Raw genomic sequence first — 15,530 nt, 5'->3', positions numbered from 1 at the left:
TGGTCCCTAAAGGTCAAGAGGTCCCTTGTCCTTCGACCTCTCTGCAGCTGCATGTGGACGATGAGCTAAAGGAGCCGGCTCGGCCCGGTGATCCGTGCCAGACTAATCTAGTTGACTGCTCGGTGGCGACTCGCTCCGGCGTTCTCTAGCGTTGAGTCCGTGCGGCCTCGGCACTCGAGCTATTTCTGGTTTCTCCTGTATAATTTAATCTGCTGCTGCTGCTTCTCGTCCTATCTGGGACTGACGGAGTGGATCAGGAACCGGGGGCGCTCCACGCAGCATCATGTGAAGAAGAAGAAGTTGCGTGTGGACTGAGAACATGGGTTTTCCTTCCTGTTGTTGTGTTCTCGCTCCACCTGCGACCTGAGAACTGAGCCTGGTGTGTGAGCGTGAAACTCCCGGGCCTTTCTTCTGTTAACACGTTTCATTACCTGGGTTTTTATGCTCTGAGCTGCAGCGTAACACCGTCTCTGTCGGAGAAGTAGGTGGTTCTCTGTGGTTTAATGTACACACAGTGCGTAGTGATGGCACCCAAGTGTTAAATGAAGCATCTGTCCTAGTTTCCTGGCGCTGGGAGTGGAGCAGGGGGAAGAGGCAGGATGGGAGGAGAAGCTCCCACGCAGCTCATCTGCAAGCGGAGGCTTCAGATCGGATCCGTCCTCGTTCAACATCATCGATGACAGGGAGACGCCGAGGAGGGACGGGGGGGGGGGGGGGAGGAGTGAGGTGTGACATCAGCAGCGAGCGCAGGAGGAGTAACGAGCAGCAGCTGAGTGACGTGCGAGAGGCCCGTTCTGAGAAAGCTCCTCAAATACATGCTATTAATAATTGAGCAGCCCCACGCGCAGAGAGAGAATATTCGATTTGACGAAGCCGACAGAAACAGCCACAAACGCAGGAGAGTTCCTGCAGCGCCGGCAGAATCCTTCTGTGAGCTCATCGCGGCTCGGGCGCCATGCTAGGACGCCGCGAAGAAAATAACAAACCAAAAAACGTTCTCTGACACAGCGGCGCCGGCGACACCACGCTACAGAGACGGTGGAGAATCCTCTGCTGGTTGTTCTCTGGTGCAGAGACACACCTCCGAGGTTCTCCTGCTCCGGTGGAGAACGTCTCATCTTCACTGTGGAGCGGCGAGGAGTTTCTGATGGTGTTAGCGTTTAAAGATCTGTTCACGTTGTGGATTGATAACGTGTACAATCATAAATATAGTGGTGGTCAACAGTTTGAGAAGGTTTAGGATCAATATCAATCATTCCTAAGATGTCTTTATCAATCCTTAATCCGTACTTGAGGTTTGATATTTCACAGATTGACCATAAACTTTATTATAAATAACTGTAAATAAAAAGGAAATATATAGAACTTGAATTAAGTAAATACACATTTTGTTTGGTTTATTCTGTTTTAGATGATAAAGTTCAGACTTGTGGCAGAGCTGGTTCTGTAGTCACGTGGCTGCAGCTTGTTAATATTGTTATTTTGCTTCCTGGTGGTTTTCTGCTGGTTTCAGTTGATATTAGTTGGTGCAGACTAGTGAAGAATATTTCAAATATATAATCTAATGACTCTTGTTGTATGGTGGTGGTGGAGTGCAGCTGAAGCTCTGCAGGCTGAGATGTACGGTGGATCCATCATGTCTTCAGTTGTCTAACAGAGTCTCTTATTGACTGAGGATCCCCTGAGAGCTCTGGAAATCAATCGGCCTTTGATAGGACCGTTACGCCTTTGTGTGTGTCACCTCTCCGTGTGTGTGTGTGTGTCTGTGTGTGTGTGTGTCACCTCTCCATCTTTGTGTGTGTGGCCCAGCTTGAATTAGGATTCCATTTCCCGCTGCTAATAAGAAAGTATGTGCTGCCGTGCCAGGTGATCAGCTTGTGTTGAGTGAGGAGATTCATCCGGGTAATGCATCCCGGTGTTTTTACGGCGAATAAATGATCAGATATTTATTTATTTATCTATAAATTGACTCAATAAAGAGCTTCTTCTCTTCTCCAGGCTGACACATGATTCATATCTGATCTCAGCTGGACTCACAGATCTTTACTTTCCAGACGGATCAACCTCAACATTGTTTTTAACGTCGTACAAAGACTCAGTTGTGGTTCAATCCATTTCTTTCCGTGATGATATCGGTGCAGATATCTGTGTTGGTGATGATGATGATGATGATGATGATGATGATGAAGATGATGTCCTCCTCCATCTGACATGGAACTGCACTCAGACCCAGAGTCAGTTCCCAGCCTCCACAGGGAGCTCATGTCCTCTCCAGCTGCCTCACAGGCTGTCGCTCCACCGGAGACTCCTCTCCTCTGCCAACCACTGAGTGTGTGTGTGTGTGTGTGTCTGTGTGTGTGTGTGTGTGTGTGTGTGTGCGTGTGTGCACAGCCGGTGGAACTGTATCTGTGAGAATCAGAGCGTCCCCTGAGTGTGGATAGCCGTCACTCTGGCTAAACAATGCTCCAGTATCTGTGATCAGGTGATTTATACCCGATGTGACCGGACGCCTCCCTGCAGGGACCCGGGTCTGGATCTCTGTCTCCGGGTCTGGATCTCTGGCCCCGGGTCTGGATCTCTGCCCTCGGGTCTGGATCTCTGCTCCCAGGTCTGGATCTCTGCCCTCGGGTCTGGATCTCTGGCCCTGGGTCTGGATCTCTGCCCTTGGGTCTGACTCTCTGCCCTCGGGTCTGGATCTCTGCCCTCGGGTCTGGATCTCTGCTCCCGGGTCTGGATCTCTGCTCCCGTGTCTGGATCTCTGGTCCCGGGTCTGGATCTCTGGTCCCGGGTCTGGATCTCTGGTCCCGGGTCTGGATCTCTGGTCCCGGGTCTGGATCTCTGGTCCCGGGTCTGGATCTCTGGCCTCGGGTCTGGATCTCTGGCCTCGGGTCTGGATCTCTGCACCTGGGTCTGGATTTCTGACCCTCGGGTCTGGATCTCTGCCCTCAGGTCTGGATCTCTGCCCTCGGGTCTGGATCTCTGCCCTCGGGTCTGGATCTCTGGTCCCGGGTCTGGATCTCTGGTCCCGGGTCTGGATCTCTTTTCATTATTGATTAATCTGTCAATGATTTTTGAATTATTGATCCATTTGTTTAGTCTGAACACAGATATTTAGTCTCCAGCCGGACCCCGAGGTGTATCCGGACCCGAGGTGTTACCGGACCCGAGGTGTAACCGGACCCGGTTCTTGATTCTGGACCCAAACTGACCGGCGCTCATTAGCAAACACGGCGTTGAACCTTCATCAGCGGCCGACTAACGATCATGAAAGCACCGAGACTTCATGATCGCAGCTCATTGATCTGCGTGTCTCTGCGTCGGCTCCGGGGATCGAACCGATCGCTCGCTCACGCAAACACTGCAGCGGCCTCACGTGCGCACACACACACACACACACACACACACACACACACACACACACACACACACACACACACACACACACACACACACACACACTCAGCGTTCTGATGCTCGGAGGAGGAATCCACTACCATCTGGCTCCGGGCCGACAGTGTCAGACCTCAGGGATCCGATATGTATTCACAGCCATAAATAAAGCATCCTGATCTGGTGTGTGTGTCCGTGTGAACGGATCCATTCCCCCCCGACGTGTGGACGTACAGTGTGTGTGTTTCTGATTTCCCCTCCACAGGCTTCACTCTCCGTTCTGCCAATCACTGACGTGCACATAATCACCGAGCAGGATTCCCCTGGAGGCCCGGACCCAGAATAATGACTCTGCTGATAAGAGATCTCACTCCTCCCTCTTATTCTCTCACCTACTGTAATAATAATAAATCACAGAGTCGAAGTTTGGATTCGTTGATCTGGACGCGTCCGATCGATTTCCGCTGGTGAAACAAACAGGAATCCATCGTTGTGTGTTTTCATCTTCACCTTCTTGCCGACTGACCTCAGCCACCCGGCGCACTGCAGCTGCTTGATTCACCATCTGTGAGTCTGAGATTCACCGAGAGTTCAAGAGCAGAGGACGAGTTTACAGAGAGGTGAAATAAGTCTGATCTCTAGTGCATTGTGGGAAATGTAGGATCCAGATTTTGACCAGGACTAGGAGCTGAAGTATTTAGCTTCCTGTGGCTTCCTGTAGTTTCCTGTAGTTGACCTGACCTGATGTCGATTTCACCTCCAGGAGGAGCTTCATGTGTGAGGGGTTTAAAGATCTGGCTGAGAGTTGAAAAACCTTTTTCTAATCGACTCTAGCCGAGCTTTTGAATTTATTCATTATTTGGTTGAAACGCCACCATCACAAATATTCAATTTTTTGTTGTTAAAAGCTTGCATTCTCCCAAATCAAATTAAATATTTATTACAAAGACCATTCACCACGTTAAGCGTAAACTTAACTGAAAAATGGCAAATCCATCTCAGTACATTTCTACTTTAGAATAAACTGATGAAACCACTTCATTCTGAGACGATCTGTGAATCAGATGTGTCCTCTGTCGTCATCCTGTTTTGGTCCCTAAAGGTCAAGAGGTCCCTTCTCCTTCGACCTCTGCAGCTGCTTGATTCACCATCTGTGAGTCTGAGATTCACGGAGAGTTCAGGAGCGGAGGACGAGTTTACAGAGAGGTGAAATAAGTCTGATCCCCGGTGCATTGTGGGAAATGTAGGATCCTGATTTTGACCCAGGACTAGGAGCTGAAGTATTTAGCTTCCTGTAGTTTCCTGTAGTTTCCTGTAGTTTCCTGTAGTTTCCTTCATTCTGCATTTGAGTTGAAAACCTGCACATTGGAAGAAGTTTGTAAAAATTTTAATGATAACTTGAGAACAAGGAACTCAAACAAAGAGGAAGAAGTTCCCTCAAGGCGTCAGGCTCGTAGTCCTCCACGCTGCCTCATGGAAATCCAGAAACACACAGAATATTACAAATATCTCGTTGTGGTTCTCGTTTCATTTCTTTTTGTGTTTCTCGTTTGCCCCCCCCCCCCCTCTCTCCCTCCCTCGGTCCCACAAAGGCGCTCATTGTTCCTGACAGAATTTCCAATTTGGTGGAAATTGAAAGCAGGTGTGGCTCTGCGTTTTCCATCCCGGGGCCGGGGGGGCCGGGGGGGCTGCACGACTTCTCTCTCTCTCTCTCTCTCTCTCTCTCTCTCTCTCTCTCTCTCTCCCTGGTCTCTCGCTCTCCGTGGGGCCGGCTCCTCACGCCAGTGGTCGTTTCTCGCCCAGGTGACTCGTTCCCTCCCTCTCTTCATCAGCCGGCTCTCACTCCCTCGGATTCCTTTGCTTTCAGATGCAGAATCATCTCAGGAGGTGGAAGAATAATAAAAAACAGACGCACTATTGTTCCTCTGATCGTGGTTATGATACTGTACGTCTCTACTGTACCGAGCCCTCATTGTGTTTTCAGACTCGAGCAGAAAGTCTCCTCGGACTAAACGGATCCACATGCTGAGGTTCTCGTTAGAGGAGACATGTCGCTCGAACATTTGTGCGACTGAGTGACTTTGTGTAGATGTGAGTGTTCCAGTGCAGACGCACACAAACGCACCTGGTGTAAACAGGAAGTGCAGACGACAAACATTGATCCTTCACGTCGTGGATATTTGTATATATGTGTGTGTCGCTTTTCTTTTGGAAGTCAAATATGCTGTAGATCAGGAGACTTCTAATTCAAATGTGGGGAGAAAAGAGTGAAGACTGTTATAGCGTCGGATTATTAAGAAATATAAGTTATCATTTATTTGACTTTGAGGAACATAATCATGCATTTCTCCTAAAATCAATTTTTTTAGTTTACATTATGTGTAGTAGAATTGTGTTTATACCTGAAACCTTCAGTGTGAGCTCATGTATTTGTGTGTAAACATCTTCAGTGCACACACACGTGACCGGACTTTGCTTTAGCTTCATATCTACTATAATTTGAGTGCAGGCGTCCTGTCGGAGCAGAAGGACGGAGCGTTGCCTTTGAGAGAGTCCTCCCCTCCTCCCTCCCTCCCTCCCTCCTCCCTCCCTCCCTCCCTCCCCTCCTGCTCCCACATCTTGGCTCTAAGTGGGGTTGCGGTCGAGGTAGCGTAGTGATGCTTTTCATTAGCTAAGTGCAACTGGGGGAGAGGAGCACACAGCCTTGATTTACTGGGCCTCCTGTCTATATGACTGAACACACACACACACACACACACACACACACACACACACACACACACACACACACACACTCACTCACTCAAAGAAACACCTCTCCTCTTCCTCCAGCCCCGGCTCTTAGTCCACACACTCCATCCCTTCATCCCACCCGGCTTTCTCCCTTTCCTTCCCCTCTGTTGCTGTCCTCCTCTTTCTCTCTCTCTACATAACGCTCCGTCCATTTCCTCTCCCGGCGTCTCCGGGGACTTTCCCTCGGACACGACACGGAGGAGGACGGCCTTTCTCTGGGTTTGTGGACGACTGCAGCACAAACGTTGAAATATCACTTTCTTAGGCGTTCTCAAATCATTTGTATGATTGTAAATTATCTGATTTCGCAGATAATGACAGCTGATTTATATATTTTACAAAATGTGCCTTAATAGAAACTGAAAAAGGCTTTTATTATTGAATTGGTTAGTTTAGTTTGAGTAACATCTTTACACCTTTAAAACCAGAAGTTTTCCAGAAACTGACGACGGCCTTTTTCTAGGTTTGCTGGTCTTGTGGACGACTGCAGCACAAACGTTGAAATATCACTTTCTTAGGCATCATTTGTAAGATTGTAAATGATCTGGTTTCGGCAGGTGATATATATATTTCAAACTGTGCTTTAATAGAAACTGAAACCGGCTTCTTTTCAACATCTTTACACCTTTAAAACCAAAAGTTTTCCAGACACTGAGGACGGTCTTTCTCTGGGTTTTCTAGTCTCATGGACGACTGCAGCATAATCGTTGAAATATCATTTTCTTAGGCGTCTTATGGAAGAAAGACATTCGCAAATCATTTGTAGGAGTGTAAAATATCTGATTTCGCAGATAATGACAGCTGATATATACATTTTACAAAATGTGCCTTAATAGAAACTGAAACCGGCTTCTTTTCAACATCTTTACACCTTTAAAACCAAAAGTAGTCAACTAGTTTTCCAGAAACTGAGAACGGCCTTTTTCTAGGTTTGCTTGTCTTGTGGACGACTGCAGCACAAACGTTGAAATATCTCTTTCTTAGTCATCATTTGTAAGATTGTAAATGATTTGATTCTGCAGCTAATGACCGCTGATATATATATATTTTACAAAATGTGCCTTAATAGAAACTGAAACAGGCTTCTTTTCAACATCTTTTCACCTTTAAAACCAAAAGTTTTCCAGAAACTGAGGACGGCCTTTCTCTAGGTTTTCTAGTCTTGTGGACGACTGCAGCACAAATATTGAAATATCACTTTCTTAGGCGTTCGCAAATCATTTGTAAGATTGTAAATGATCTGATTTCGGCAGGTGATATATATATTTTACAAAATGTGCCTTAATAGAAACTGAAACCGGCTTCTTTTCGACATCTTTTCACCTTTAAAACCACAAGTTTTCCAGAATCTGAGAAGGATCTTTGTGTTGGTTATGAGTTCTTCGAGCTGCCGAGGCCGTTTCCCTTTTCCTCTGAATCCCAGAAGCTGCCAGGCAGACGTCCAACAACCGTTTACACTCCTGGTGTGGTGACACTCTCTGTGTGTGTCTGTGTGTGTGTGTGTGTGTGTGTACTCTGGTGCCTGTATGTTTTTTTTGGTCCTACCTCATTCATCATTGTTTGACAGGACACGTTGACCCGAGCTGCCGTGGCAGCCAGGTAACCATGGCGCCTGCCTGTGACACAGCTGGCGGCGTGTGATTGGTTTACCCGGCGGCTTTGTGCCAGGTCATGTTTAACATGGAGACTGTGGAGCGGCACCAAGATGCTTCTCCTTTTAAAACCGAGCTCACGCTGCAAAAAAGTTATTTAACTCAAAGTTTTTAATATTAACAGAGACTTTTATATAATTGTTTTCCTCTCGGGACTGAAGGGACTGTCTCTCCTGGTCCTTTGTTATTCGTCCGCTCAGCATTCCTCCAGCGATCATGATGGATCATCTCACTTTAATGAGTGTAGCGCTCGGCTGCTGTTTCATTCAGCAGCGAACTGGAAGGTCGTTAATGAGCAGCGTGTGTTTACAGGACGGATCAGCACATTGCTCGTGTGGAAACAACCTGTTGGAATCCGTCCGAGCGTCCGGCCGCGTGCAGCCAAGGTCGCACGCCACTCCTCCCAGCAGCTTCCTCCGCCAGCGTGTCACACTGCGACAAAAGCCATTAAGATTTAGGGAGATAGGAAAACGCTGAGAAATACAGTTCGGTGGAAAGCTTTGAAGCAAATGAACTGCGGCACAGAGAGAGAGAGGAAAAACGGAGAGGAAGATGGATGGCACAAGTTTACTCTCTCTTTCACCAGTTGGGTGGATAATGCTGAGTTGCATTGTGGGAAGTGGAGGCTTCATGTGTTCCATGGTTCCCTCTGATTGGTTTATAGACCTCCTCTTCTCTTCAGGAAGCTTCTCACCTGATGTTTCTGCTTCAGACGGAACTGAAGAGCTGTAAAGAAACGTCCCTGGACGAGAGCGGCTCCGTGATTTATTTGCTCGGCTGCGTCGGTGACAGTTGAAACAAGGTGACCATTAAAGAAGCAGCGTTTTCAGTAACGAGCGGGAGATTTACAGGCCAGCGGCGCCCGGCCCGGCCCGGCCCAGCTGCACAAACACACAGAGGAAATTACATCATCGCGGTGACTCACCGGGCAGCGTGTTCAGATGGACGGGTGGTGGAGAAAGAGACGAGGGGGGAGCATGTTTTGAATTCGTCATGTGACCTTGTTGTTGTTTCATTTTGACGAGTTTGACCTTCAGGTTGTGAGAAGATCAGAAACATGGAACCTGATCTCGTGGACTCGCTCACAACGAGGGAGAAAGTTCTGTTTCCAGCAGGAACCTTCATCCGTGAGCCACTTACAACAATCTGCATCGTGTTCGCTCCAGGTTCAACAATCAGATTAAAATGCTGAGTCATGTTCTGATGTTCGGAGGAAACGTCCCGATGGAAACCTCAGGGAGACACGCCGTCATGGAGCTCATCTCTCTGAGGTCATCAGGGCTGCAGCACGAGCAGCACGTCACCTGCAAACCCATCTTCATCATCATCATCATCATCTTCATCATCATCATCATCATCATCTTCATCATGATCTCTGTGGCTTTTCACACAGATGATCATGCTCAGTTTCTGGAGCTGCTGTCCTCAGGCTGCTCGGGAAAAATGTTCCAGCAAACCCCCTTCCACCCCCCCATCCCCCAACTCATGCATACAGTACACACACACACACACACACACACACACACACACACACACACACACACACACACGCAAACACACACACACTCTCACACACACACACTTGCGTGCATGTATCATTCCTCGAGTTTTTGAGGTTGTTGGCTGCTCTGAGGCGTCTTTCTCCTCTTCATCATTAATTAGTGGTTTAATTAGAGAACTTCAAAGTGAAAACATCCTCCGCTGGTGGGCGGACCGTGTGTGTGTGTGTGTGTCTGTGTGTGTGTGTGCGTGCGTGTAGGTGCATCTGCAATATTTCCCACCAAGCAGTGTCACTTTAAGTGCGTGATTGTGCAAATGAATGTCTTGATGATAAAGTGTGGTGGAAGAACATGATGTTTACATTTCATGACAAACCCATAAATATATAAATGTGTCCTTAACACTTTTGAGAAAGCATAAGTTAAAGAATTTATATTCTACTGACATAAAAAGTCAGAAAACAGGAGAATAATCTCCTGCTTTATCCAACAAACTGTTTAAATCCTAGAAATATTCAATATGTAAAGATTTAAATAGGAAAACAAGCATTTTTCCCTGGAAAGTACTTAAACACATAGTTCTTTATAAGTTTTAAGCAATAATAATCAAGTCCTAAATGTTTTTTTAGACTCTGTAAGGAGGAGAATTGTTCATCTTGTCACATCTGGAGATGAAAAATGTGAAATCAAACTTCATCGAAGGCCGAGATCAAACCTCCATGTGCAGCCGCAGACGCATAAATCATCCAGATCTCTGAGTGTGTTTCTATTGGCCATCAACTCAACTAACTCACCCCTCTCCCTCTCTCTCTCTCTCTCCCTCTCTCTTCCTCTCTCTCTCTCTCTCTCTCTCTTCCTCCCTCTTCCTCGCTCAGCCCGACGAGCTGGAGGGCGTCCACACACACACCTTCAAGCTGAAGCCATTCAAGAAGGTCAAGACCTGTGATATATGCAAGCAAGCCATCACCAAGGAGGGCCTCATCTGCAAAGGTGAGTGTCTGGGCCGTGGAACCCGAGACGACCGGGAGATCAGACCGCTGATTTGTGGCCAGACGGAATTCCAGAGCTGGAAGTTCATTCATAAATATATATTTCCTCCTGAAGGAATGAACGAGAACAACGGTCGACAAAAGGAAATTTACAGCAGGAAATCAGGAATGAAATATGTGTTTATTCACCTGCAGGAAACTGGGAGCTGTTCCACAGCTGCTCGAGGGTTCGCTTACCGATTCAAGAGCTTTTTAAATATTAGGACTTTGGTAGAAATTAATTTGTAGTTTGTAATTTTAATGAAAAGCTTTAGAGGTGTTTGATTGCATCCATAGTCTAAATCTTCTCATCTCGCTCGGAGAAAGAAGAGATTATTAGTATTTGCTCCTTTAATCTGTTGTTTAAAGTCTGAAAACTATTTATCAGGGTTTTTTCCGACATAAATTCTGGAAAATATCTGTAAAATTTTGTCTGGATATTTTCAGGAGATCGTAGATAAAATAAAGATGATGAGGATTTAACAGAACAATCCAAAACATTTAAAACACATATTCTACATCCTCTCTTTCCCTTGTGTTTGTGTTGTGTTGTGCACGTACAGTTTGAATGTGTGTTAAATTGTGTATCGTCTGTTTCAGCTTTAGTCCCCCCCCCCAGGTTTAAGCCCTGGCCTCCCCCCCTCATTCTCTCTCACACGTTCCCGAGTCTAATATTAGACAAAGCAAAGGTTTTATTGTTGCTCCAGGAAAAAGTCGTGTGGAAACGAACAGTCGATGAGTCCTGGCCGTGAGCCTCACTGTTCCTCTCTTTCCTTTTCTCTCTCTCTCTCTCCTCATCCCTCCCTCTTTCCTTCTGATCTCACGTCCTGAGCTGACAGAGCGGGGGGGGTGGTGTGGGGCTTTGGCGAAGGATTTGCTGTTAAAATTAGCATGGTCGCTACTGCTGCATTAGCCTAGATAAGAGGGGAGAAGAGGGGAGAGAGGGGTGAGGGAGGGATGGAGGGAGGGAGGCAGAACACAGAGAGAGAAATCAGGGTTTAGGGGCGAGAGAGAGACGTAGGGAAACAAAGAGAGAGAGAGAGCGGCGCTGGAGAATTACATTCCCTTTCATTCGGCTGCATTAAAATGTAAATGTTAAAGTCGTCCAGTTGAAAAATCCCAAACGTTACCGACAGCGTGTCTGTGCTGTTCAACTGGAGCAGAACATCTGGACACATGTTCATCTGAGCATCTCTATATAGTTCCCAGGAAGAGATGTGTTATATTTTGTGTGGAGAAATATGTAAAAACTAATGTCCATACTCGTAGATTAACTTAATTCAGCTTTGATGCGTTTACCTTTTAAAAAGAAATTCACAGATCGATCTTCACGGGAGGAACCAGATTTAAAGTCAAGGTCAAAGTGTCGTCGTCGATTTGACAATAAAGAAATGGGAAATTATAATTTTTTAAATAAAACAAGGATCCGTTTTAGTCAATTAATATAAAGAGATTTATAAAAAGCAGAGCTCAGGTTCATCTTTAAAAATCTAAACTCTGGAAATCAGAATCTCTGCAGCATTAATGTCTCAGCACCTCAGGATAATCACCACCTGATCCATTCATCACCATTACACAGGTTTATACTTAATTAGCCACAGTGTTTTTCTAACAGTCTCCCTCTCGTTAAGACCACCGGGGCAGGGACATGTTTCTCATTCACACACACACACACACACACACCTGGGGCCCACCCAGGCAGACAGCAAGGATGATGTTAATAATTCACTCGTATAATTTCCTCTCTCTGAGTTTTGATTCGTCTCCGTGAGTCAAGAGTTCAAGTGTGAAGAAGTATAAATAAATGAGTGTTTGCTCCGTGTGGCCACCAGGGGGCAGCACCACAGCATGTTGGGACCTTCCTCTTTTCTTTACATTACATGTTATTTTTTAGCTGACGCTTTTGTCCAAAGCGACTTACATTTTTAGTACTCTAAACATTTATGAGGGGCCATTTAGGGGTTCAGTATCTTGCCAAGGACACTTCGGCATGCAGAATGTTCATTCTGACCTCATGAAGTGGTTGTGTGTTTGTGTGTTTGTGTTGTGTCTGACGTTGTGTCTGTTTCTTGCAGCGTGCCGCTTGTCCATCCATAGAAAATGTGAAGTGAAGGTAAGACATATTATACTTGTTTTTATTATTAGTGCATGAGAGTTTCTTCCTTTTCACTCTGCAGAACTTTAACATTCACAAAACAGCTTCATAACAAACAAGAAGAGCTGAACACTGAAATGTGTCGTCTGCCTCTCCTGGAGTCGAACAGGAATCCTGTCTTGTTAAAACCAGAGTTTATTTTATCATGTGACAAACCCTCAAACTCACAGTTTTATGACTTCAGAACCATTTTCCTGAATCATATTTCCGTTGATGGCGTGAAGCCCTGGTGGGTTTGGCTCGGTCGAACCCGTCATTAGCGTCTCGGGGTAAATGAAAACTCCAGGTTCAGTCCTGGTGCTCTCAACTCTTCATTCATCTCAGCATCCTGGGATTCGTACGACTAAATCTCCTTTAACTGTTTGATGCTTCGCCTCACGCTCAGCGGCGTCTGCTCATCCTGCGTCCAATCAGAACGCTCTCTGGAATATGTAACATCCCATTCAGCGTCCATCTTTATTCATGGCTCCTTCTCGGGGCTAACCTATCCCAGGATTCTTTGCACCTCAGTGGTGATCTGCTTTTCAAATTGTCCGATGCTTGTGCATTTAAATGTGTCGGACTTCAACTGAAGCGAACAGCTTACTGTACATATGTGCTCCTCATGTCCATCTGCAGCTCTGTTGCTAGGCAACAGGGCGGGACAAGCTGGCGATCCTCGGAGACCAGAACCGTCTCATCTGGTTTCTCTCGGCCCTGAATCTATGTTGTGTTTCCTCCAGGTGTTTGAACCAGACTCACGTGAACAGGAGGAATCAGCTCAGACGTTAAGAGAACGATCAAACTCTTCTGATCAGGAAACTGTTCATCTTCCTTCTGATTAATAAACAGTTCAGTGGCTTCATCCCGAGGATCTCAAACCTTCGTCTCTGCATCGAGTCTCACCTTCCTCTTCACAGTCTCACGTTCCACATCTGATCCCGGGCTGCAGAGGAACAGGGCGAGTAAATGAAAAGGAAGGAAGGGAGGAGAAGGGCGGAGGGGAAGAGCGCAGCAGGACTGTTCTTAGTGGTTTTAGTTGTGACTGCACCGAGGGGAGAATCGTTGAGACATCTCCTCTCTCCTCCCTTCTCCTCCCTTCTCCTCCCTTCTCCTCTCTCCTCCCCTCTCCTCACCTCGCCCCGACTCTCACTTCCTCTCCCATTTTCCCCCAAAAAAACATCCGTTAAAGCCGTCGCCAGAACAAAACGATCCATGTTCCCAAAACATCTGAGGGGAAATCAAAAACCTCAACACCCAGGCAGAGATATTTTGTGGTGAAATAATCGGGAGAAAGAATCATGAGTCATTCGCTGGGAAGGAAGTGTTTTGGAGGAGGAAGAGGAGGAAGAGGAGGACGAGTGTCTGAGAGGATGGAGGATAAGTGAGAAGAGAAAGATCCTGATTTTATTATTTCCTCGTGGGCTCGTCCCGACCAAACGTTTACGTTGGCTCCGTCCAATCGAAAGCCTCCTGAGTGAAAACAAACAGGGTTGTAAAAGACTCCGTGTGGATTCAGGCTCGACTCTTCATCCGACCTCACGTCCACCTCCAACACTCGTGGTCATTGTTCCAAGCTGCAGGAACTTCCCTTTTCTTTATCGGCCCATTAAAGACAGTTGTGTTGTTTATGCTCTTTTGTGCTTTTATTGCATTTTAATCAGCAGATTTTAACGAGGGTATCGTGGAGGTAAATTGTTTTCACATGTGACGTGAGACTCCATTTTATTTCACTTTAGGGAGGAAGAAAAGTGACTCGATGATGGCGTCGTATTTTATGCCTTCATAGTTAATTAAAGATTTATTTTGTGGTTTTACTGACACCTGTTGGTGACCAGAGAAACTGCAGCAACATGAGAGAGAAATTACCCTTTTCAAACAATAACAATAACAGAAACACGTTCATTTCAAGGTGTGATACCTTTGAAAATACTAAGTTCCCCATGTCCCTGTAGTCCTGAGATCTCGTGGTCGGTGTTTCCGTCCTCAACCTCGTTCTTCTTCTTCACTGTGAGAACCCGTGACCACGTGCGGTTCCGTCATTAACGTCCAGAAGACAAACGTCCTGTGATGTGGCGTCGACGAGTAGCGGCTCATCGTCTTCTGCTTCCTGTCCGTCCGTCCGCTGTCGTCTCTGTGTGGACGAGTTGTTCTCGGAGCCCCGAGGACGCTGGAGCCGGGCGATGGACGCGTCCTCGTCCCGTGGCGTGCAGGAGACAGACTCTGGCGACCTCACCGAGCGTGCTGTGTGTGTGTCTGTGTTGAGGCGGAGGTTTGTCGGGACGACGTGTTGTGGCTGCGACTGAAATCTGTCCGGACACCCGAGCTGTGTTTGGAGACAGAGGCGTCTCTGTTCCACGTCCGTCTGCTCGTACCTGACTCCCGGCTGCGGCTGCTCCTCAGGCATGCTGGGAAAATTTGGGAGCAATAAATCAGATGAGGAAGATTCTGTATTTGAACTTAAATATCTCAGATGCAGAAACCAGACTGTTTGTCTAGAACATGTTCAAATCAAAACTGATCTAATCGCTGATAAAGCCCTATGAGACGAATTGTGATTTGTGAATATGGGCTACACAAATAAAATTTGATTGATTGATTGATTGATATTTGCCTAAATTTCGAGCTCAAAGCATTTTATCTTTTTGTGGTAGAAAAGATAAATGTGTGAGAAAACATTACAGAAAGGTTTGAGTTTGAATCTCTCAACGAAAACAGCTGCGTCACATCTGAGAGTAAAAATAATAATAAAAGCAAAACAACTTGTTAAAAGAGGCTCAAAGGTCATTAGAGACGAAAGGAACTAAACAGTTTTTTGGCTTTGATGAAAAACAAAATGTCCTTTTTGTATTTGTTTAATCAGAATTAGAGATAAAGTTTCACTCTGTTGAGGAGGTCGAACGCCACTGGAAGCTGACCTGTCGTCCCTCGGGTTATTTGAGGTGGTTCAGTGGGCGGAGATGAGGTCTCGCCTGATTGGCTCACAGCGTGCCCGCCCGCCTGTGATTGGCTGACGGTGAGAACGAGCTGCTGC

At 46.5% G+C, this 15,530-nt stretch overlaps 1 protein-coding gene across 1 annotated transcript in view; it reads left to right on the top strand.

Moving 5' to 3' along the window:
• tns1a (tensin 1a) overlaps positions 1-15,530 on the top strand; it is a 69,429-nt gene that overhangs the window by 8,176 nt on the left and 45,723 nt on the right. The window contains exons 2-3 of the mRNA XM_061067253.1: positions 10,210-10,324; positions 12,438-12,475. Of these exons, the coding sequence (XP_060923236.1) occupies positions 10,210-10,324; positions 12,438-12,475 (153 nt within the window). The remainder of the gene's footprint in view (positions 1-10,209; positions 10,325-12,437; positions 12,476-15,530) is intronic.

This window comes from Limanda limanda, chromosome 23 (genome assembly GCF_963576545.1).
Source record: "Limanda limanda chromosome 23, fLimLim1.1, whole genome shotgun sequence".
Lineage (NCBI taxonomy): Eukaryota > Metazoa > Chordata > Actinopteri > Pleuronectiformes > Pleuronectidae > Limanda > Limanda limanda.
The sequence above is the reverse complement of the archived record's forward strand: the minus strand, read 5'-3'. Positions and strand labels throughout refer to the sequence as shown.